Genomic DNA, 21847 nt, shown 5'->3' with positions numbered 1-21847 from the left:
GATCAGCAAAGAAGGTAAACATTAAATTGAAAAGTCCTTACCTCCCAGTAGGCAGAGCTTTGTACAGGCAACTTTGGGCTAGTTGTGTATAGAGTGGGCTTATATTGACAATTTTGATTCTTTTCTTTAATTAAATTCTTTAATTTGATTCTTTGATTCTTTAATTTAATTTTGATTCTTTAAAATCTGAAGTGAAGCCTAAGGATGTTGCTTGGCTGTATGATGTCTTAGGACAAAGTAAAGATAGACATGGACTAGTCCATATAGCTTGTTGAATCCAGTACTAGCGGAATCTACAGCAGAAAGGAGCCACCTTTCTAATGCATTTGGAGGGATGGTGGTTTTTCTAGATTTTAGTTTGAACAGGCAAGTAAGAGCTGCTTGCTGCTGGGTTCAATCAGGCTCTGACATTCTCTTAAGTATAAAGTGAGAAATTTTAGCTGAGTTATTTATTCAATGAGTACCCAAAAGTGTGCGAGATACAATACAGACAAACTAAATACCATCTCTGCTCCAAACAGATTGCAATCTCAGAAGCAAAAGGACACTGAGGGAAGACCAAACATAGGAGAAGGGCACTATAGGGGAATGGGTCAGTGTTACAAAGCTATGATTAAGTGACTGGTGGTGCATATATCTTAATATTTTTTGTAAATTTGTAGATGGCTTTGCATTTTTTTGACCACCTTTTGCCATGCAGCAGCAGGTATTGGATTAGTTTGTTATTTCTGAAAAGTATTTAATGAGTAAATTTATCTCGGAGGGGGACTCCACTTGGTATGTCTCATTGTTTAATTTTTATCTCTGGAAGGGGCCTGGATACCACCGTGATGAGTGCAATATGAGAACCTGACTAGAACAGAACACCAGTTTTACGGGGTTAATTTTACTAAGGTGACGTCAGAGTAAGATTCCCACTTTAGGCAAAAAGCTACAGTATGATACCTGAGAGCTAAGAGATACAAGGTGAGTGAGGTAATGTCTTTTACTGGACTAACTTCCGTTGATGAGAGAGACAAGCGTTTGAGCCATACACAGCCCTTCTTCAGGGCCCAACACCGCTAAAACTACAGTACATACCTGTGAGCTAATGCACTGTAATATGGGAGGGGTATTCAAGATGCACATGCAGTACACATATAGCCAGATATATTTTTTTTCCCTAAAGGAATTTCAGCTTTCACCAGAATGCTTATGCTCATAAAATCCAGTATGAAACTGATGTAGAACACATGGGAGTGGGTGGTAGGATATTTTACCCTGTGTATTTTAAGAGTTTTTGTTGCACCATACAGTGAGATCACCTTGCATTCTGTCACAATAGAGACTGTTTCAAAAACAAAGATGCTCCTACCTTAATTCCGCCTTTAGTCTTCTTAACACTTTTCTTTTTTGATAATTCTACCTCAGAGATGGACTTTGGTGGACAGGGACTTTCTGCTGATCTCCTATTGGTAGCTGAGGGAATCAATAGAAACTAACATTAGAAAACTTGTGCTAGCATGCCTAAATCCTAGTTTCTATTGAAATCAATGGGAAAAGTTCCAATGACTTCCCCTGGGGACTAAGATCTGGCCTTTAGTAAACTGGGCAACAGTAAGTAGTTTTAGCTTCCAGCATTATGCATAGTATTAGGGGGAATAAATCAGAGCATTGTCTTAGGTGAGCTGTTAATAATTGTAAAAGCACAAGAATAAAAACACCTGACTTAACTATCTACACACAACAGGACTGCTAGTCAGTTCCAGTCACCAGAGAATTCCCAACTATTTTAAGAGTTATTTTTGGCGTGGAAGTGGAGGGGAATCTTGTTCAACTGGGTACAGTAGAATTGGTCCCAAAAAGAAGACCTGAATACTTTAACAGGTTTTCAGTGCTTAGCAGTAAGACAATTTGTTTTCTTTTGCATTCAAAGTACAGTAACTCCTCGCTTAATGTTGTAGTTATGTTCCTGAAAAATGCGACTTCAAGCAAAATGATGTTATGTGAATATAATTTCCCCATAAATATTAATGGGGGGGGGGTTAGGTTCCAGGGAAACTTTCACCAGACAAAAGATTATAGTGTGTGTGTGTGTGTGTGTGTGTGTGTGTGTACACATACACAATATAAGTTTTAAACAAACAATTTAATACTGTACAGAGCAATGATGATTGTGAAGTTTGGTTGAGGTTGTGAAGTCAGAGGGTGGGATATTTCCTGGGAACTGCTTTACTGCTAAATGATGAACTAGTACTTGGCTGAGCCCTCAAGGGTTAACACATTACAAAGCGGCACAAATGGCGGGAGGGGAGACAGCATGGCAGACAGAAACACACACTGTGTGAGGAGAGAGAGAGAGATGCACATTGCCCCTTTAAGTACGCTGACCGCACTCTAAGCACATTGCCTTTTTAAGTAGATCAGCAAGTTGAGGCAGCAGCTGCTGCCAGCAAGCTCCCTCTGTCCTGAGCCCTGTCCAGTCTCGTCCCCCCCATCCCCCCTCGCTCTATGGAGATGGGGTAAGCAGGGGGGAGGGGGACACCCTGACATTAGCCCTCCTCTTTTCCTCCCATACAGCAAGTAGGAGGATCCCAGGAGCAGCTCCCAGGAAGCAGGGGGAGGGACAGCTGAACTGCCGGCAATTGATAGCCTGCTGGGCAGCTGACACCAGGGAACTTACGGGGGCTGCTGGTCCACCCTGGTTCCAAGCCCCCACCAACTCGCTCCAACGGGCTGTTCTTTCTGCAAGCAGTGGACAAAGCAAGCAGCAGCCAAACAACATTATAAGGGAGCACTGCACAACTTTAAATGAGCATGTTTGCTAATTGATCAACAACGAAACAACGTTAATCGGGATGACGGTAAGTGAGGAGTTACTGTACATATGCACTACTGAATGACCGCAGTTACCACAGCTGCTATGTCAATCAAAATGTATTTCTTTTACCGTGCACGTGGAAAAAACACGGTTTAGTGGAGTGGAGATTGTGGTCTCTAAACACTGAACATTTAGCAGTTTGACAAGAGACTCTGTTCATAGAATCATAGAATATCAGGGTTGGAAGGGACCTAGTCCAACCCCCTGCTCAAAGCAGGACCAATCCCCAATTAAATCAAGCCTGACCTTAAAAACTTCTAAGGAAGGAGATTCTACCACCTCCCTAGGTAACGCATTCCAGTGTTTCACCACCCTCCTAGTGAAAAAGCTTTTTCCTAATATCTAACCTAAACCTCCCTCACTGCAACTTGAGACCATTACTCCTTGTCCTGTTCTCTTCTACCACTGAGAATAGTCTAGAACCATCCTCTCTGGAACCACCTCTCAGGTATTTGAAAGCAGCTATCAAATCCCCCCTCATTCTTCTCTTCTGCAGACTAAACAATCCCAGTTCCCTCAGCCTCTCCTCATAAGTCATGTGTTCCAGACCCCTAATCATTTTGTTGCTCTTCGCTGGACTCTCTCCAATTTATCCACATCCTTCTTGTAGTGTGGGGCCCAAAACTGGACACAGTACTCCAGATGAGGCCTCACCAATGTCAAATAGAACGATTACGTCCCTCGATCTGCTTGCTATGCCCCTACTTATACATCCCAAAATGCCATTGGCCTTCTTGGCAACAAGGGCACACTGCTGACTCATATCCAGCTTCTCGTCCACTGTCACCCCTAGGTCCTTTTCCACAGAACTGCTGCCTAGCCATTCGGTCCCTAGTCTGTAGCTGTGCATTGGGTTCTTCTGTCCTAAGTGCAGGACCCTGCACTTACCCTTATTGAACCTCATCAGATTTCTTTTGGCCCAATCCTCCAATTTGTCTAGGTCCCTCTGTATCCTATCCCTGCCCTCCAGCGTATCTACCACTCCTCCCAGTTTAGTATCATCCGCAAATTTGCTGAGAGTGCAATCCACACCATCCTCCAGATCATTTATGAAGATATTGAACAAAACCGGCCCCAGGACTGACCCCTGGGGCACTCCACTTGACACCGGCTGCCAACTAGACATGGAGCCATTGATCACTACCCGTTGAGCCCGACAATCTAGCCAACTTTCTACCCACCTTATAGTGCATTCATCCAGCCCATACTTCTTTAACTTGCTGACAAGAATACTGTGGGAGACCATGTCAAAAGCTTTGCTAAAGTCAAGAAACAATATATCCACTGCTTTCCCTTCATCCACAGATCCAGTAATCTCATCATAGAAGGCGATTAGATTAGTCAGGCATGACCTTCCCTTGGTGAATCCATGCTGACTGTTCCTGATCACTTTCCTCTCATGTAAGTGCTTCAAGATTGACTCTTTGAGGACCTGCTCCATGATTTTTCCGGGGACTGAGGTGAGGCTGACTGGCCTGTAGTTCCCAGGATCCTCCTCCTTCCCTTTTTTAAAGATTGGCACTACATTAACCTTCTTCCAGTCATCTGGGACTTCCCCCGTTCGCCACGAGTTTTCAAAGATAATGGCCAATGGCTCTGCAATCACAGCCGCCAATTCCTTTAGCACTCTCGGATGCAACTCGTCCGGCCCCATGGACTTGTGCACGTCCAGCTTTTCTAAATAGTCCCTAACCACCTCTTTCTCCACAGAGGGCTGGCCATCTACTGCCCATGTTGTGATGCCCAGCGCAGCAGTCTGGGAGCTGTCCTTGTTAGTGAAGACAGAGGCAAAAAAAGCATTGAGCACATTTGCTTTTTCCACATCCTCTGTCACTAGGTTGCCTCCCTCATTCAGTAAGGGGCCCACACTTTCCTTGGCTTTCTTCTTGTTGCCAACATACCTGAAGAAACCCTTCTTGTTACTCTTGACATCTCTTGCTAGCTGCAGCTCCAGGTGCGATTTGGCCCTCCTGATTTCATTCCTACATGCCCGAGCAATATTTTTATACTCTTCCCTGGTCATATGTCCAACCTTCCACTTCTTGTAAGCTTCTTTTTTATGTTTAAGATCCACTAGGATTTCACCATTAAGCCAAGCTGGTCGCCTGCCATATTTACTATTCTTTCGACTCATCGGGACGGTTTGTCCCTGTAACCTCAACAGGGATTCCTTGAAATACAGCCAGCTCTCCTGGACTCCTTTCCCCTTCATGTTAGTCCCCCAGGGGATCCTACCCCTCCGTTCCCTGAGGGAGTCGAAGTCTGCTTTCCTGAAGTCCAGGGTCCGTATCCTGCTGCTTACCTTTCTTCCCTGTGTCAGGATCCTGAACTCAACCAACTCATGGTCACTGCCTCCCAGATTCCTGTCCACTTTTGCTTCCCCCACTAATTCTTCCCTGTTTGTGAGCAGCAGGTCAAGAAAAGCTCCCCCCCCCACCCCCCCTAGTTGACTCGTCTAGCACTTGCACCAGGAAATTGTCCCCTACGCTTTCCAAAAACTTCCTGTTGTGTTAAGCTGCTTTAGTTTGGCTCACAGTGAGTGAAGCTGCCAATGAGCCAACTGATGCAAGGGGCAAATCATCAGCAGCCCTTGAACTGTCTCTCCTCTGGCTGCCATCCAAAAGACAACGTGTTAGAATGTGCTGAGGGAAGGAGATTCCCTAATACACATGACCCCAGCATGCAATTATTCCTGTAGTTTAATAGTAATAAAATAAAACTAGACAAAGAAGTAACTGATTTGTCGCATAGCAAATGAAAGTACATTTAAAAATGTAAGGTAAACGTTAGTCATGTTTATCCTTGATCAGCACATTGATAAAGGCATAGTTATATGTACTGTTAGAAATAAATCTGGATATCAGATGAAATGCTTCAAGCAGGTCTGTGTCAGGCGGCAAAGGCCAAACTTGCTCCTATTCTATTATGTAGCCCTTTTATTGTTTATTCTGGGGAAATTTCTAGTTAATTCACCTGAAGTCCATCAGAAAAAATAAAAGCCATTTTTTTTTGATGTATTCACTAATTTTGAGCGCCTCCATATGTGGGTTCTCAGAAATGAAACTAATTATGCATCATGCCTGTAGGCCTGGCTTGACATCCATACTTAAGCAGGAGGCCTAGTTTCTTGGACAACAGGATTAGGGAGGTACCTAGGTCAGCAGGCCAAAAATGGAATGTTTGTGCTAAGATAAGTAAAGGGGTCAGTAAGCTAAAAGACCACCTCCCAGGGAACCATTTACAGTACTAAGAAGATAACAATGGGCAAGAGAAGCTGGGGGCGTAAAGATGAGATAAAGAGTAAAGCCGAACATGCACAGCCTATGGACAGAGCATGATATACAGGGAGTGGTTCTTGCAAAGTAACCAAGCCAATCCCAAAACATGCGATGCAATATATACAGAAACCCCCTTTCTTTGTATAACTTTGGATTTGGGGTCTATACCCTGTTCCCACCGCTACGTTTGAGGTTGATCAACTCAACATAGCTCTGATATATGCCAAATAAAGGAAACTGAATGATGAGACAGGAGTCTAACTGAGTTCTGGGGGAACCAAGTGGAAAAGGTCTTAGAGGCTACTTCAACAATGTTGAGAGATGTTATGGACCCACAGCTCTCACTGACACCTGCCCATCCTTCTTTGTGGGAGGCTCATGGCAGATAGCCCTGGATGGAGAGGGCACACCATAATGAAATCAGTAAAGAGAAGACCTGACGTCTTTCATTTTTCATAAATTTATAGAAGTCAGGATGACCCTACCCAATTATGCAGTCAGACAGAAGGATATTGTGTCTATCCTAGAAATGTATCAAAATAAGTGGAGTATTTTTTCTATCTGTATGTGCTGCCTTTCCCCTTACCCAACTGCATGGTCACTGCAATTAGCAACAAAACTTGAAATGGCCTCTCCCTTCACTTCTCTTTGCAACTCCTCACCCTGCATCCTGGCGCAAAACATACAAAGAATTTCAAGTGTACTTCTCGTGAATTTAATTATTTACACATAAAGATCTGACACATGTCCTGCATAGAACAATTGAAGCCATTACTATGACTACAAAACAACTGAGTTGTACAGGTCCCATGACTGAGTTGAAATCCAACCACTGAGTGCTGTTTGGTTCTCCAGTAGCTCCTTATTATGAGGTAGATGGGGGAATCTTATTTGGTTTTGAGTACCATTTCCAAAAGCTGCATTCTCCAGCCTTGGAGAAAGACTAGTATATGGAAACAGCTGCTCCCTTTGGAAGGTGGTATAATTTCACTTAGAAAATGGTATAATTTTTTTTTTTTTTTGAGCAGGAGGAAAAATGATAAAGATTTAGTAGTAGTTAGTAAAAAATAAATAAATAAATTCCCCTCAATTTTGAAAAGACCTCCCAAAATTTTTCATTTTATTTGAAATTTTTTGTGAATACCTTCTCTCTTTTGCCCCTTCCTCTCCCCTCCCCCCCCCCCCCACCAGTTTCAGGTGTTCCCCATCCCTTTTCTTTCACATTTATTCACTTTTCTTGCAGTTGAAAAGTGCAGAGAGAGAGAGTGTGTGTGTTTTGTTGAAATTAAACACATTTTGAAAAATTTTGTGGACAAATCAAATGTTTCAAAAAACCCAAAACTTTTGTGAGAAAATCCTAGGAGTTTTATCAACAAGCCATTTCGTGTCCCAAAAAAAGCTTGATGGGAAAACATTTCAACTAGCAGCTTGGCTAAAATAGTTTAGAACCCTGTTCGTGTTGAACTTTCCCCCTACCTGAACCAGTGGTTTAGTCATCTGGATTGCTCTGGAAGGCCTGCTCATTTTCTAAAGTTCTGTGTGCTAAACATGCAAGAGCAGGACTCAAACGAGAGGAAACAATGATATGAAACATAAGACCTTTGCCTAAAGCAGCACTGCTGGTAATATCAGCTACACTGATATTGGCTAATCATCACTCTGAAGGCTAGAGAATACTCCTGTAAAAGTCCAAGCTAATAATAAAATGCAATCAGTGAGGAGGAAGAAAAATCAATAATTCCTTTGATGTCTTGACCATGACTTGAAGATTTGGATGGCTCCAGTTGATTCAGATACACATGCCTTGGATGAGTTCCTAAAAAGCCTCACCACAGCTTGGTCTCCGACCCAGCAAATCCTAGGGAATCAGTGTTTTAACTCAGTAGTTGCTTTACCAGTATAGTTTGTATTTCAGATCGTGGTTGTAGATAGAAATAAATAGAAGAAAGAAGTCCACACCATAAGCTCAAAACCAGCCCCCTGAATTTCAGGGAGGGGTTTCAGATTAGATCTTGCATTCCATCCTCATGGGCAAATTTAATTTCCACAGACTGGGGATTTAGTAAATTTACTATTGTTTTTTCCATTCCAGTTTTAAGTGTCCCATGCATCTTAGACTGCATATAAAGAGAAGTCTCAAAAGGGGGAACAGTGGAAACCTCTTGTTTGTGCTGATCCACTGCATGGGAGTGAATTTCACCCAGGGCAAGGAGCTACCACCCACATCCTCAAAAGTCTTAAGGCACCTCACTCCTATTGAAATCAATAGGCACCTAAACACCTTTGAGGATCTGGGCCTAGATGCCGTAATACAGAAGGTCTTTTCTACCTCTAGCAAGGAGTACAGAATGAGGCCCCTCCTAAAAGTATCCTTCTGTAAGAAAAGAGACCCATCAGTTTCTCAGGGCTTGTCTACGTTACCTGCTGAATCGACGGGCAGTGATCAATCCAGCGGGGGTTGATTTATCGCGTCTAGTCTAGGCGCGATAAATCGAGCACTCTCTCGTAGACTCTGGTGCTTCACCAGGGCGAGAGGCGCAGGCAGAGTCGACGGGAGAGCGCCAACCGTCTACTTACCGCAGTGAAGACACCATGGTAAGTAGATCTAAGTACGTCGATCTCAGCTACATTATTCACATAGCTGAAGTTGTGTAAGTTAGATCAATTCTCCCCCCTTTCCCCCAGGCCTCAGTCATTGCCATATGCTATTGCCACAAAAATGAAAGCCTCTTTTCTTCCTCTCCTCTGTACAGAAATATTGTGGGCTGTAAGAAGCTGGTGGTTTCCCCCAGAGGCACTAATGGAATTCACATATTCCTACATCAGATAATCTCTCTTTTGTCCACCCCACCTTCTCTTTCCTCTATTTTGCAGGATGTATTTGTTTTATCCTCACTCCAGATGTTATTCATTAGTGAATGAGTGTTCTGTATTAGTAAGCGTAAGGGGTGCCAAAAAGGATCCAATGAGCAGTCAGCTATATATAGATGAAATGTAGTTTGTTTAGGTTTTATTACTAAAATGACCAAAAGGGGTTCAGGTGTGCTTCCTCAAATGAACTCAGATGAACTCAGAGTTCAAAGCTGCCTGGAGTATGAGTCAACTTATTTGTCACTGGTGCATAATACAGATATAATATTGGACAGCACCCAGCTGATCCAATATTTTGTTTTATCCGCATTGTTCAATGTGCGGCCCTCGGTCTTATTTCTGGAACATTATTCAAACCCTCCTCTGAAGACAGAATTATTTATTTCCTCATGGGCTTTTCAATGGTGCTCCTCACTATAGAATATGAGTGCTTCACAAACAGTGTATTTTCACATTATACCTGTGAGGTGACGGGATGGTATTATCTTCATTTTACATATGGGGACCTGAGGCAAAGAGATCAAGCGTCCACTAATTTTGGGTGTCAAATGTGAGACGCCTAAGACCTGATTTTTTCAGAGTACTTAGAATTATATCATACTCTATATGTTCAAAAGCACAGGCAACCTTAATGATGGGATTTCCTAATTTCTGAGTGCTTGACTTTGCAATATTGTAATGTTCTTCTAATGTAGTGTTTTGTGTGTAGGTTCTTAGACTATTTTGTTCTTTTTCAGTTTGCTTTTTTAAAAACCTATCATATGGAATCATATTTACACCCACATAGGACCTTGGTTGCTTGAAACGTTTAGGCCCATTGCACATTTGTTAGTTCAAGTGGCAGAACAACCGATAGCAGTAGTAGGTTGTTGTCCTCTGTACGTTTCACCAAAGGAGGAGGATGACACATGTACTTTGTCAGCAAATATCTCTGAAACTCACTGGCAGGAAGGAATACAAATTTTAGGAGAATTCAACTTCCAATTCTAGCAAGTCTCTGCTGAATGGGTGTAAACTGAGATTTTTTTCAAAGGCTTATAACTTGTAGACGAATTTTGGACATTTTTTAAAAACAGGAAGAGCACAAAGCACTTCCCGAATGCCCGGGCAAGCCTCTTGCCTAATTTCAAGCCCTTGATCCGAAGTGCAGAGGTGCCTGAGCTTCTCAACTAAATGGTTGTAAAATTGTTTTAACTTGGGCAAACCAATATATCTTCCCTGAATCTCATTCAGGAAATGGCCAAACCCTTTTTGTTGAAACTTTCCAAAATAATTTAGCATGAGGCAGACACCCTGTAGGGAAAACTTCAGCCCAAATGTTCAAAATTTAACACCATTATAAGCAACTGAAAACGGGGTCTTATAATGGGAAGGATCGGGCAATATTAACTGTGGACAGCACTAACAGCTCCACCTATAATATTTTGTAGCTCAGTAGGTTCCTTCCCAAAATGCTTTACAATTGGTGTGCCAGATTGATCACAACAGCTTGACCACACTAGCCCTATGCCAGTTTACATCAGCCGAGGATCTGGTCCTCTATTTACAGGAATTTCATCAAACACTGTAGTGCAGCCAGCAAAAATTTACCCAACGTATCGGCATCTCAGAAATTGAGTTAACTAGAGCACAGAATGAACCCATTAATTTTCTTGTCAGGTTGCATCTCTTTCTTCCCAACATGCATGCGGGGATGAATTCTGCCCTCAGTAACTCCCGTAAACCCCTCAATGGAAGTTAACCTCAAAGTAACATGTATCTTTATGTAGCATTAAAATAGAAAACTCAAAAAGATTTACAGGGAAATCTGTCTGAAGTGATCACCCAAAGGGCTGTTGCCTCCTTGAGGTTGGTCTATAAGTAAAGCATGAGCAAATTTCCACAGGCAAACCTCTCCCTCAAGAACAAGAGGACCGGACATGTTTTTGTAGTGAACGTCATGTCCGTTCCACTCATTGTTTTTATTGTTTTATTAAGTAGGTACAAGCGTTTGGGCCAGCCCAATGCCCACGTATAGTTGGTAGATCAATTTGTGAAATGAGATGCTTCAGAATGAAAGAGGGTATGAATTTAAATATTAAGCTTTTGTCCCTGATTCTGCAGTCCAGCGGAGGAATACTGGGCGCAAGTCCGGGGGGGGAGGGGAGGCAGTTTTGAGCCACCTGTCCATGCTCTACCCTCTCCTGAAGGCTGCCCTAAGCTATGCCTCCTGCCAACAGCCCCCAGAAGCTAGGAGTGTGTGCGTGTGTGTATGGGGGAAATGTCACAATAAAATTCCCAGGAGCATTTCATGAATGACCCCCAGCACCACCACTTATGCCCTTTCTTTGAGCATTCTGCATTGGGTGAATTTCACCTTTTGTCCCTTTCCTTGGAGAATCAGATGGGGGAACATGGTCAGCATTTTGCTCTGGAAACAGGGACTATCTTTCCAGAGAGTTGGCAGGTGAGAAACATCTCTGGTTTTTTTTTTTCCCTGCACAGGGGAACTCAGATAATAGTCACCGTGTGGCCCTCCTGTGGTCTAGTTAGATATGCAGGTTATAGCACACGAGCCCTACTTTCAGGCCCCCAGCAGCTATTATTCACATCTTATTTATTCACCTGCCTCCTTATCTGCATAGAAATTATACCTATGAATGCAGTAGCTTCCTGTCGACATAATCTGCTTTGCCTGTGATCAGGAAGATTCAGGAACCTCAAACAATGATGAGTTACAATATCTGCCATAAACAGCACTGGCAGCCTCTCTTCCTTCTTCCCCAATGGGTGCTCAATAAATCCTTCCAGTACCAAGGCCCCATCCCTGCAATGTGATCCCATGAACCCTCATTGACTTGAGCTGAACTTCAGAGGTGCATGGGTCTGCCCACATAGATCAGATTGTTGGACTGTTAATTCAGAGAAAAACAGTCAGCTATTATATTGGCTTAAAGAAAAAAGACCTACATTTGAAGTAGTGTGCCTGGTAGTACTGATCCTCTTAACATATAGAAAGGATGTTAGGGAAAGCCCAAGAGAGGACAGCTGGAAGAGACACGGGATATGAGGGAGATCCCACACCGGAGCCATTCTTTTTAGGTGACAAATCTGAGGAACTGTCCCAGACTGAGGTGTCGATGGAGGAAGTTTTGGAACAGATTGATAAACAGTAATCAATTGCCAGGACCAGATGGGATTCACCCAAGAGTTCTGAAGCAACTCAAATATGAAATTGCAGAACTATTCATTGTGATATGTAACCTATTGCTTAAATCAGCCTCTGTACCAGATAACTGGAGGATATCTAACGTAATGCTGTTTTTTTTAAAAACGCTCCAGAGGTGACCCTGGCAATTATAGGCCACTAAGCCTAACTTCAGTACCAGGCAAATTGGATGAAACTATAGTAAAAACAGAATTATCAGACACACAGATGACCATGATATGTAGGGAGAAAGTCAACCCAGCTTTTGTGAAGGGAAATCATGACTCACCAATCTATTGGAATTCTTTGAGGGGGTCAACAAGCACGTGGACAAGGGGGATCCAGTGGATACAGTGTACTTTGACTTTCAGAAAGCCTTTGACATGGTCCCACCCCAAAGGCTCTTAAGCAAAGTAAGCAGTCATGGGATAAGCGGGAAGATGTTCTCATGGATCATTAACTGGTTAAAAGATAGGAACCAAAGGGTTGGAATAAATTGGCAGTTTTCACTGTGGAGAGAAATAAATAGTGGGGTCCTTCAGGGTTCTGTACTGGTACGAGTGCTGTTAAATATATTCATAAATGATCTGGAAAAGGGGGTAATCAGTAAGGTGACAAAATTTGCAGATGATACAAAATTATTCAAGATAGTTAAGTCCGAAACTGACTGCGAAGAGTTACAGGGGGATCTCATAACTCTGGGTGACCGGACAACAAAAAAAAACAATGCTGATAAGTGCAAAGTAACTCATACTGGAAAACATAATCCCCAAAATGAGGAGGTCTAAATTAGCTATTATCACTCAAGAAAGAGATCTTGGAGTCATCAGGGATAGTTCTCTGAAAACATCTGCTCAATGTACAGTAGCAGTCAAAAAAGCTTACAATGTTATAAACTATTAGGAAAGGGATAGCTAATAAGACAGAAAATATCATAATGCCACTACATAAATCCATGGTATGCCCACACCTTGACTACTGCATGCAATTCTGGTTATGCCATCTCAAAAAAGTTGTTATAATTGGAAAAAATACAGAGAAGTGCCAACAAAAATCGTTAGGGGTCTAGACAACTTCTATACGAGGAGAGATTAAAAAGACTGGGACTGTTCATCTTAGAAAAAGATGACGGAGGGTGGATATGCTAGAGGTCTATAAAATCGTGACTGGTGTGGAGAAAGTGAATAAGGAAGTGTTATTTACCCCTTCACATAACAAAAGAACCAGAGGTCACCCAATGAAATTAATAGGCAGCAGGCTTGAAACAAGAATAAAGAAGTACTTCTTCACACAATGCACAATCAACCCGTGGAGCTCATTGCTAGGGGATGTTGTGAAGGCCAAAAGTATAACTGGGTTCAAAAAAGAATTAGATAAATTCATGGAGGATAGGTCCATCAATGATTATTAGTCAAGATGGTCAGGGATGCAACCCCATGCTCTGGGTGTCTCTAAACCTCCAACTGTCAGAAGCTGGGAGTGGACAACAGGGGACAGATAACTTGATAATTGCCCTGTTCATTGCCTTTGAAACATCTGGCAGCATACTGGATACTGGGTTAGATGGACCATTGGTCTGGCTCAGTATGGCCATTCTTATGTTCTTGTCTTCAAGGCAGTGTGGTCACAACTAAGGCTCAGGAGTCAAAACATCTCTGTTCTATTCTCAGTTCTACCACAGACTCACTGTGTAAACTTGAGTGAGTGATTTAACTTTTCTGTGCTCAAAGGAGTCAATGATACCTAACTAACAGGGATGTTGTAATGTTGGTGAAGTGCTCTGGGATTCTGAGATGAAAGTCAGTTCAGAAATCCAATGAATGACATTTTATACATTGAGCAACTGTTGGAGAAGACGGTACCATTTTAAAAACTAAATTGTCAATTTCTGGCCAGGGTAGTTTAACTGTGTTATTTCCTTTTCCAAGCCCAGGAAATACTGCAGAAAGTCAAATACTGGTACATGGGCAAGTTTTATTTTTATAAATAAAAATAGTACTGGGTCAGTACTATTTAGAGACAGAGCATCAGTATTAATTATTTGCCTTACCAATAAATCATTGAATATCAATCTTTGGTTTGACCTGTCAGGCTGATCTGTTGAAACATTCTTAGGCTTTTGTCTACAATTACCGGGGGTTCAATGCATGGCGATCGATGCATCGGCAGTCGATTTAGTGGGTCTAGTAAATTGACTGCAGATCGCTTTCCTGTCGACTCCAGTACTCCACCTGGAAGTGCAAGGAGAGTCGATGGGAGAGCGTCTCCAGTTGCCATCACGTAGTGTGGACATCATGATAAGTAGATCTAAGCAGTGGTGAGCTGGAGCCGGTTCGCTAGAAACGGTTGTTAAATTTAGAAGCCCTTTTAGAACCGGTTGTTCCACAAGGGACAACAGGTTCTAAAAGGGCTTCTAAATTTAACTGGCCAAAAGTGGTACCTTAGGTACCAACTCCATGGGTGCTCCAGCCCTGGAGCACCCAAGGGGAAAATTTGGTGGGTGCAGAGCACCCACCGGCAGCTCCCCGTCCCACTGCTGGCCCCAGCTCGCCTCCAGCTCCTCCCCTGAACGCACCACCCCGCTCTGCTTCTCCACCTCCCCAGGCTTCCCGCGAATCAGCTGTTTGCGCCAGAAGCTGGGGCAGGCTGAGAAGCAGGCCGCGGCTTCCTGCTCAGGCCCCGGGAGGCGGAGGTGAGCTGGGGCGGGGGGGGGGGGGGCAAGGAGGGCCGCCTGTGCCGCAGCAGGTAACCCTGGGGGGGGGGGCTGGCCCAAAGGGGAACCGCTCCCCGCCACAGCTCACCTCCGCCACCTTTGGCCTGAGCGGGAAACCACGGCCTGCTTCTCAGCCCTCCCAGGCTTCCTGCCGAACAGCTGATTCGCTGGAAGCCGGGGGAGGGGGCGGAGAATCAGAGTGGGGCGGTGGGTTCAGGGGAGGAGGCGGAGGTGAGGTGAGGTGAGCTGGGTGCATGGCACGGAGCGGCCGGTGGGTGCTCTGCACCCACCAAATTTTCCCCGTGGGTGCTCCAGACCCGGAGCAACCAGGGAGTCGGTGCCTAAGGCGCCACTTTTGATGTGATCACTGCGGGAGCGGCCGCTCCCCCGCTCCCCCCCCAGCTACGGTCTCCTGCTCCTAGGAGCCAGAGGGACCTGCTGGATGCTTCCTGGGAGCTGCCCCAGGTAAGCACCACCAGGACTCCCCATCTCGCCCCCCGGCAGGTCCCTCTGGCTCTTAGGGGTGGGGTGGGCACCCACTATGGTGGCCCACGAGACCCTCCTGCCCAGTTCTGGGGGCAGTCAGGGGAGAGGGGTGGATGGGGCAGGGGTCCAGGGGGGGCATCAAGGAACGCAGGGGGGTTGGATGGGGCAGGAGTCCCGGGGGGCGGGAGTGGGCAACGACCCCCTGGTGGGGTGAGGAGGGAACCCATTGTTAAGATTTTGGCAGCTCATCACTGGATCTAAGTACGTCGACTTCAGCTACGTTATTCACGTTGCTGAAGTTGCATAACGTTTAGATCAATTTCCTCCAGTAGCATAGACAAGGCCTTAGTAAGCTAATCATTAATACACACTGTATATTGCAATCTAGGTATTTAACTGGCTCTGATCACTGTAGTAAATGAGCACAATCATCTGAGTAGCACTACTCTGGTCCAGTATGAGGGAGGTGGTAGTGTGACTTTCAGGACCAGTGAACACTGTACATGTCCCCAGTATATCGCAGTTCTGGAAATATTTATAAATAACCTGGGCTTGCTGATCATTTGCAACAAGATGCACAGGGTTCAAAAGTCATCTGTATGTCATTCTGTCTAATCAGTTGTACTTTGAGCTCTAACATAAAATTCACAAAACCACATTCTAGAATCAGTTAGGCTTTCTGCGTAAAGAACTGATGGGATCAGATGGCCCTCATGAACAAAGGATCCAGATTATTTAAAGGGTTGTAATTTACACCGCCTGCAAAACAAATATGTGCTTTGTTATCTATATTTATTTCCCTCTGCTTCACAGTACATCTGAAATAGTATAAAATTGTAGAGTTTGTGTGTGCTCTGAAAATGACTATAAGGTGCTGATACGTAGGGAGTAAAATTGCACCTTGGTCTACACTACAGAGTTAGGTTGATAAGGCAGCTTACCCCAACCTAATTATGTCAGCGTACACACTACAGGCTGGCTCCGGCTAATGTAAGTGCCCTACTACAGCGACATAATAACTGCATCTCCACGAGAGGCATAGGGCTTATGCTGATGGAGTTAGGGTGACACAGTGTTGTTGTAATCACTGCATTACTTACATTGGCTGTTGGCTCTCATTCTTGTCAATTGCATGGCTATATCCTAGAGCTAAATTCTCCCAGCAGGGAGCCCTGATACTGCCTGGAGGCTCCTGGCTCCCCGCTCCTACCACCTTCCCAGGATCTCAGCTCCCCGGTGCCAGAAGCCTGGCTGCCCCCCTCACGCCCAGGCTCTCGGCTCTCCGTCACAGCCAGGCTCCCAGTGGGAATCCTCAGTACAGCTGCCATGCTCCCCACAAGGAGAGGGGAGCCAGGAGCCTCCAGGCAGCAGCCCATCTGCCAGCCGGAAGTGGGGAGCCTGGAAAGCAGCTGGGCTGGGAGCTAGAGGGCAGCTGGGCTCCAAGTGCCAGCCTAGCTGGGAGTGGGGAACCCAGGAGCAGCCGGGCTCTAGGTTCTAGAGCTGGGCTCTAGCCTATCTGCCCTAGTTACAGCCCGGCTTTCTTGTCAATTTCAGGGCTCCAGCATGTAGCGGTGAAATTGACAAAAATGACAGCCAACAGCCAATGTAAGTAATGCAGTAGTCTACATGGACACTGCGTCACCCTAACTCCACCAACATAAACCCTACGCCTCTCGTGGAGGTGGAGTAGGGCACTTACATCGGTGGAAGCCAGTCTGTAACGTGTATGCTGCCATAATTAGATTGACATAAACTGCCTTACATAGACCTACCTCTGTAGTGTACACCAAGCCTTAATTTACACTTTTAAGGCTCTTTTCTAAAGACTTAGGGTATGTCTTCACTACCCGCCAGCTCAGGAGCCAGCGATCAATCCAGCGGGGGATCGATTTATCGTGTCTAGTCTAAACGCGATAAATCAATCCCCGAGTGCTCTCCCGTCGACTCCTGTACTCCACCACCACAAGAGGCACAGGTTGAGTCGACGGGGAAGCGGCAACAGTCGACTCACCGCTGTGAAGACACCACAGTACGTCGATCTAAGTACATCGACTTCAGCTACCTTATTCACGTTGCTGAAGTTGCGTAACTTAGATCGATCCCCTGCCCCTAGTGTAGACCAGGGCTAAGATTTCATTTTTATAATATAGTGAGGTTCCTCTTTAAAGGGCCCAAAGGGTGGATCTCTTAAAAAGAGGGTCCTATGAGACACAAACTAAGTGATTTTGAGTTGACTTAAGCTATGCCTTCACTGCAAAAAAATTTTTAAAAATACCTTTGCTCTTTTTAATCGAGATAGCTAACTCGAGTCAGCTCCCTCACTGCAGATCCTAGTGGAGACAAGGCAGAGGTAGTTTTTATCTCAAGATAACTACCCCAGATGAGGAGTAGAGGATTATACAGAAGAAACAGGAGTAGAAAATACTCCATGTGAGCAATGCACAGGAGTTAAGGTTGTACCTTAACGTTTGCATTGTCTGACTCTGGGTTAGTGTGATTTTAAAGCTAAGAATTTACAATCAATTTTACAAGCAGAAATGCATGTGAATAATTTGCACACACTCAATGAACAATTAGACATCTATGGTTACTTGGAAGGAAGAATAAAGAGTAGACGATGAGTCCTTCTGAGGGACAGACCATCCCTGGTGGGGGCTTAACTAAAAGAAAGAAACTTTCCAAGAATGCGGAGAGTGCCAGAGTGAGAATAATTTAAGACTGACTCACTGCTCTGTGCCCTTGGTAAGTGTCCCCATGTGAGCCAAAGTGGTGAGATAATTGATTAAGTAACAGGTGATGATCTTCATCTGAGTAGGGAAGGAAATAGACTTCTAGGGTGGAGGCTGGCACAACTGATTAAGAGAGCTTTAAACTAGGAATTTGGGGGAGATGGTTGGGAGATGTCCAGGTAATCTCCACGCCGGATTTTAGCATTGAGAGGGAAGAAAATGAAGTAAGAAAGGATACAGCCGTGGGTAGGAGAATGTATATCAGGAGGAAGGGCAGTGTGGATACCAGTCGAATAGGTGATACTGGCTGTAGAATGACCGTGCCTAATCGGGTACAGAATGTGAGTGAGGCCAAACAGCAAAAATGAAGATGTTTGTACACCCATGCGAGGAGCCCAGGTAACAAAATGGAGGCACTAGAGCTACAGATGCAGGAAGTGAAACCAGATATTATAGGGAGAACAGAAACAGGGTGGAATAGTCGTCATGACTGGAGTACAGGTATCAAAGGGTATGTGCTGTTTAGGAAAGACCGAAATAAAGGTAAAGGTGGAGGAGTAGCACTGTATGTCAATGATGAGGTAGAATGTAAAGAAATAAGAAGCGATGGAATGGATAAGACAGAGTCCGTCTGGGCAAAAATTACACTGGGGAAGAAAACTATCAGAGCTTCCCCTGGGCTAGTGCTTGGGGTGTGCTATAGACCGCCGGGATCTCATTTGGATATGGATAGAGCCCTTTTTAATGTTTTTAATAAAGTAAATACTAATGGAAACTGCATGATCATGGGAGGCTTTAACTTCCCAGATATAGACTGGAGGACGAGTGCTAGTAATAATAATAGGGCTCAGATTTTCCTAGATGCGATAGCTGATAGATTCCTTCATCAAGTAGTTGCGGAACCGACTAGAGGGGATGCCATTTTAGACTTGGTTTTTGTGAGTAGTGAGGACCTCATAGAAGAAATGGTTGTAGGGGATAATCTTGGTTCAAGTGATCATGAGCTAATTCAGTTCAAACTGAACGGAAGGATTAACAAAAATAAATCTGCAACTAGGGTTTTTGATTTCAAAAGGGCTGACTTTCAAAAATTAAGGAAATTAGTTAGGGAAGTGGATTGGACTGAAGAATTTATGGATCTAGGCCTGGGATTACTTTAAATCAAAGCTGCAGAAGCTATCGGAAGCCTGCATCCCAAGAAAGGGGAAAAAATTCATAGGCAGGAGTTGTAGACCAAGCTGGATGAGCAAGCATCTCAGAGAGGTGATTAAGAAAAAGCAGAAAGCCTACAGGGAGTGGAAGATGGAAGGGATCAGCAAGGAAAGCTACCTTATTGAGGTCAGAACATGTAGGGATAAAGTGAGACAGGCTAAAAGTCAAGTAGAGTTGGACCTTGCAAAGAGAATTAAAACCAATAGTAAAAGGTTCTATAGCCATATAAATAAGAAAAAAACAAAGAAAGAAGAAGTGGGACCGCTAAACACTGAGGATGGAGTGGAGGTAAAGGATAATCTAGGTATAGCCCAATATCTAAACACACACTTTGCCTCAGTCTTGAATAAGGCTAAAGAGGATCTTAGGGATAATGGTAGCATGACAAATGGGAATGAGGATATGGAGGTAGATATTACCATATCTGAGGTCGAAGCGAAACTCAAACAGCTTAATGGGACTAAATCAGGGGGCCCAGATAATCTTCATCCAAGAATATTAAAGAAATTGGCACCCAAAATTGCAAGCCCATTAGCAAGAATTTTTAACGAATCTGTAAACTAGGGGTTGTACTGTACGATTGGAGAATTGCTAACATAGTTCCCATTTTTAAGAAAGGGAAAAAAAGTGATCTGGGTAACTACAGGCCTGTTAGTTTGACATCTGTAGTATGCAAGGTCTTGGAAAAATTTTGAAGGAGAAAGTAGTTAAGGACATTGAAGTCAATGGTAAATGGGAAAAAATACAACATGGTTTTACAAAAGGTAGATCGTGCCAAACCAATCTGATCTCCTTCTTTGAGAAAGTAACAGATTTTTTAGACAAAAGAAAGGAGTGGATCTAATTTACCTAGATTTCAGTAAGGCGTTTGATACGGTGCCACATGTGGAATTATTAGTTAAATTGGAAAAGATGGGGATCAATATGAAAATTGAAAGGTGGATAAGGAATTGGTTAAAGGGGAGACTACAATGGGTCCTACTAAAAGGTGAACTGTCAGGCTGTAGGGAGGTTACCGGTGGAGTTCCTCAGGGATCAGTTTTGGGACCAATCTTATTTAATCTTTTTATTACTGACCTCGGCACAAAAAGTGGGAGTGTGCTAATAAAGTTTGCAGATGATACAAAGCTGGGAGGTATTGCCAATTTAGAGAAGGACCGGGATATCATACAGGAGGATCTGGATGACCTTGTAAACTGGAGTAATAGTAACAGGATGAAATTTAATAGTGAGAAGTGTAAGTGTAAGGTAGCATTTAGGGATTAATAACAAGAATTTTAGTTATAAGCTGGGGACACATCAATTAGAAGTAACGGAGGAGAAGGACCTTGGAATATTGGTTGATCATACGATTACTATGAGCCGTCAATGTGATATGGCCGTGAAAAAAGCTAATTCCAGTAGAGATAAGGAGGTTTTAGTACCATTATACAAGGCACTGGTGAGACCTCACCTGGAATACTGTGTGCAGTTCTGGTCTCCCATGTTTAAGAAGGATGAATTCAAACTGGAACAGGTACAGAGAAGGGCTACTAGGATGATCCGAGGAATGGAAAACTTGTCTTAGGAAAGGAGACTCAAGGAGCTTGTCTTGTTTAGCCTAACTAAAAGAAGGTTGAGGGGAGATATGATTGCTCTCTATTAATATATCAGAGGGATAAATACCAGAGAGGGAGAGGAATTATTTAAGCTCAGTACCAATGTGAACACAAGAACAAATGGATATAAACTGGTCATTGGGAAGTTTAGACTTGAAATGAGATGAAGGTTTCTAACCATCAGAAGAGTGAAGTTTTGGAATAGCCTTCCAAGGGAAGCAGTGGGGGCAAAAGATCTATCTGGCTTTAAGATTAAACTCGGTAAGTTTATGGAGGAGACGGTATGATGGGATAACATGGTTTTGGTAATTAATTGATCTTTAAATATTCATGGTAAATAGGCCTAATGGCCTGTGATGGGATGTTATCTGGGGTGGGATCTGAGTTACGTAGGAAAGAATTTTCTGTAGTATCTGGCAGGTGAATCTTGCCCATATGCTCAGGGTTTAGCTGATCGCCATATTTGGGATCGGGAAGGAATTTTCCTCCAGGGCAGATTGGAAGAGGCCCTGGAGGTTTTTCGCCTTCCTCTGTAGCATGGGGCACGGGTCACTTGCTGGAGGATTCTCTGCTCCTTGAAGTCTTTAAACTATGATTTGAGGACTTCAATAGCACAGATATAGGTGTGAGGGTTTTTTTTGTAGGAGTGGTGGGTGAAATTCTGTGGCCTGCATTGTGCAGGAGGTCAGACTAGATGATCAGAATGGTCCCTTCTGACCTTAGTATCTATGACTCTATGAATCTAAGTGGACTCAGCTCGTCAGCTGAGGATGGTTAAAAGGGAGACAGGAAGAGATAAGAGAGGGGTAGGCTGATAGGGAAGCCCAGAGAAGCTCAGGATCTCAGGGAGATGAGAGCTCTCCCACCTTCTCCTCTGGGTCTGGAAGAAGGTAAAAGCCACAGGCTGTGGGGA

At 44.0% G+C, this 21847-nt stretch overlaps 1 protein-coding gene across 5 annotated transcripts in view; it reads right to left on the bottom strand.

Annotated features, from left to right (window-relative positions):
• MCF2L2 (MCF.2 cell line derived transforming sequence-like 2) overlaps positions 1–21847 on the bottom strand; it is a 319822-nt gene that overhangs the window by 144866 nt on the left and 153109 nt on the right. For all 5 annotated transcript variants that reach the window (XM_073359253.2, XM_073359256.2, XM_073359257.2 and 2 more), the window contains exon 14: positions 1355–1458. In XM_073359253.2, the coding sequence (XP_073215354.1) occupies positions 1355–1458 (104 nt within the window). The remainder of the gene's footprint in view (positions 1–1354; positions 1459–21847) is intronic.

The sequence above is a fragment of the Lepidochelys kempii genome, chromosome 9 (genome assembly GCF_965140285.1).
Source record: "Lepidochelys kempii isolate rLepKem1 chromosome 9, rLepKem1.hap1, whole genome shotgun sequence".
Taxonomy (NCBI): domain Eukaryota; kingdom Metazoa; phylum Chordata; order Testudines; family Cheloniidae; genus Lepidochelys; species Lepidochelys kempii.
This window is presented reverse-complemented; position numbering and strand designations above follow the sequence as displayed.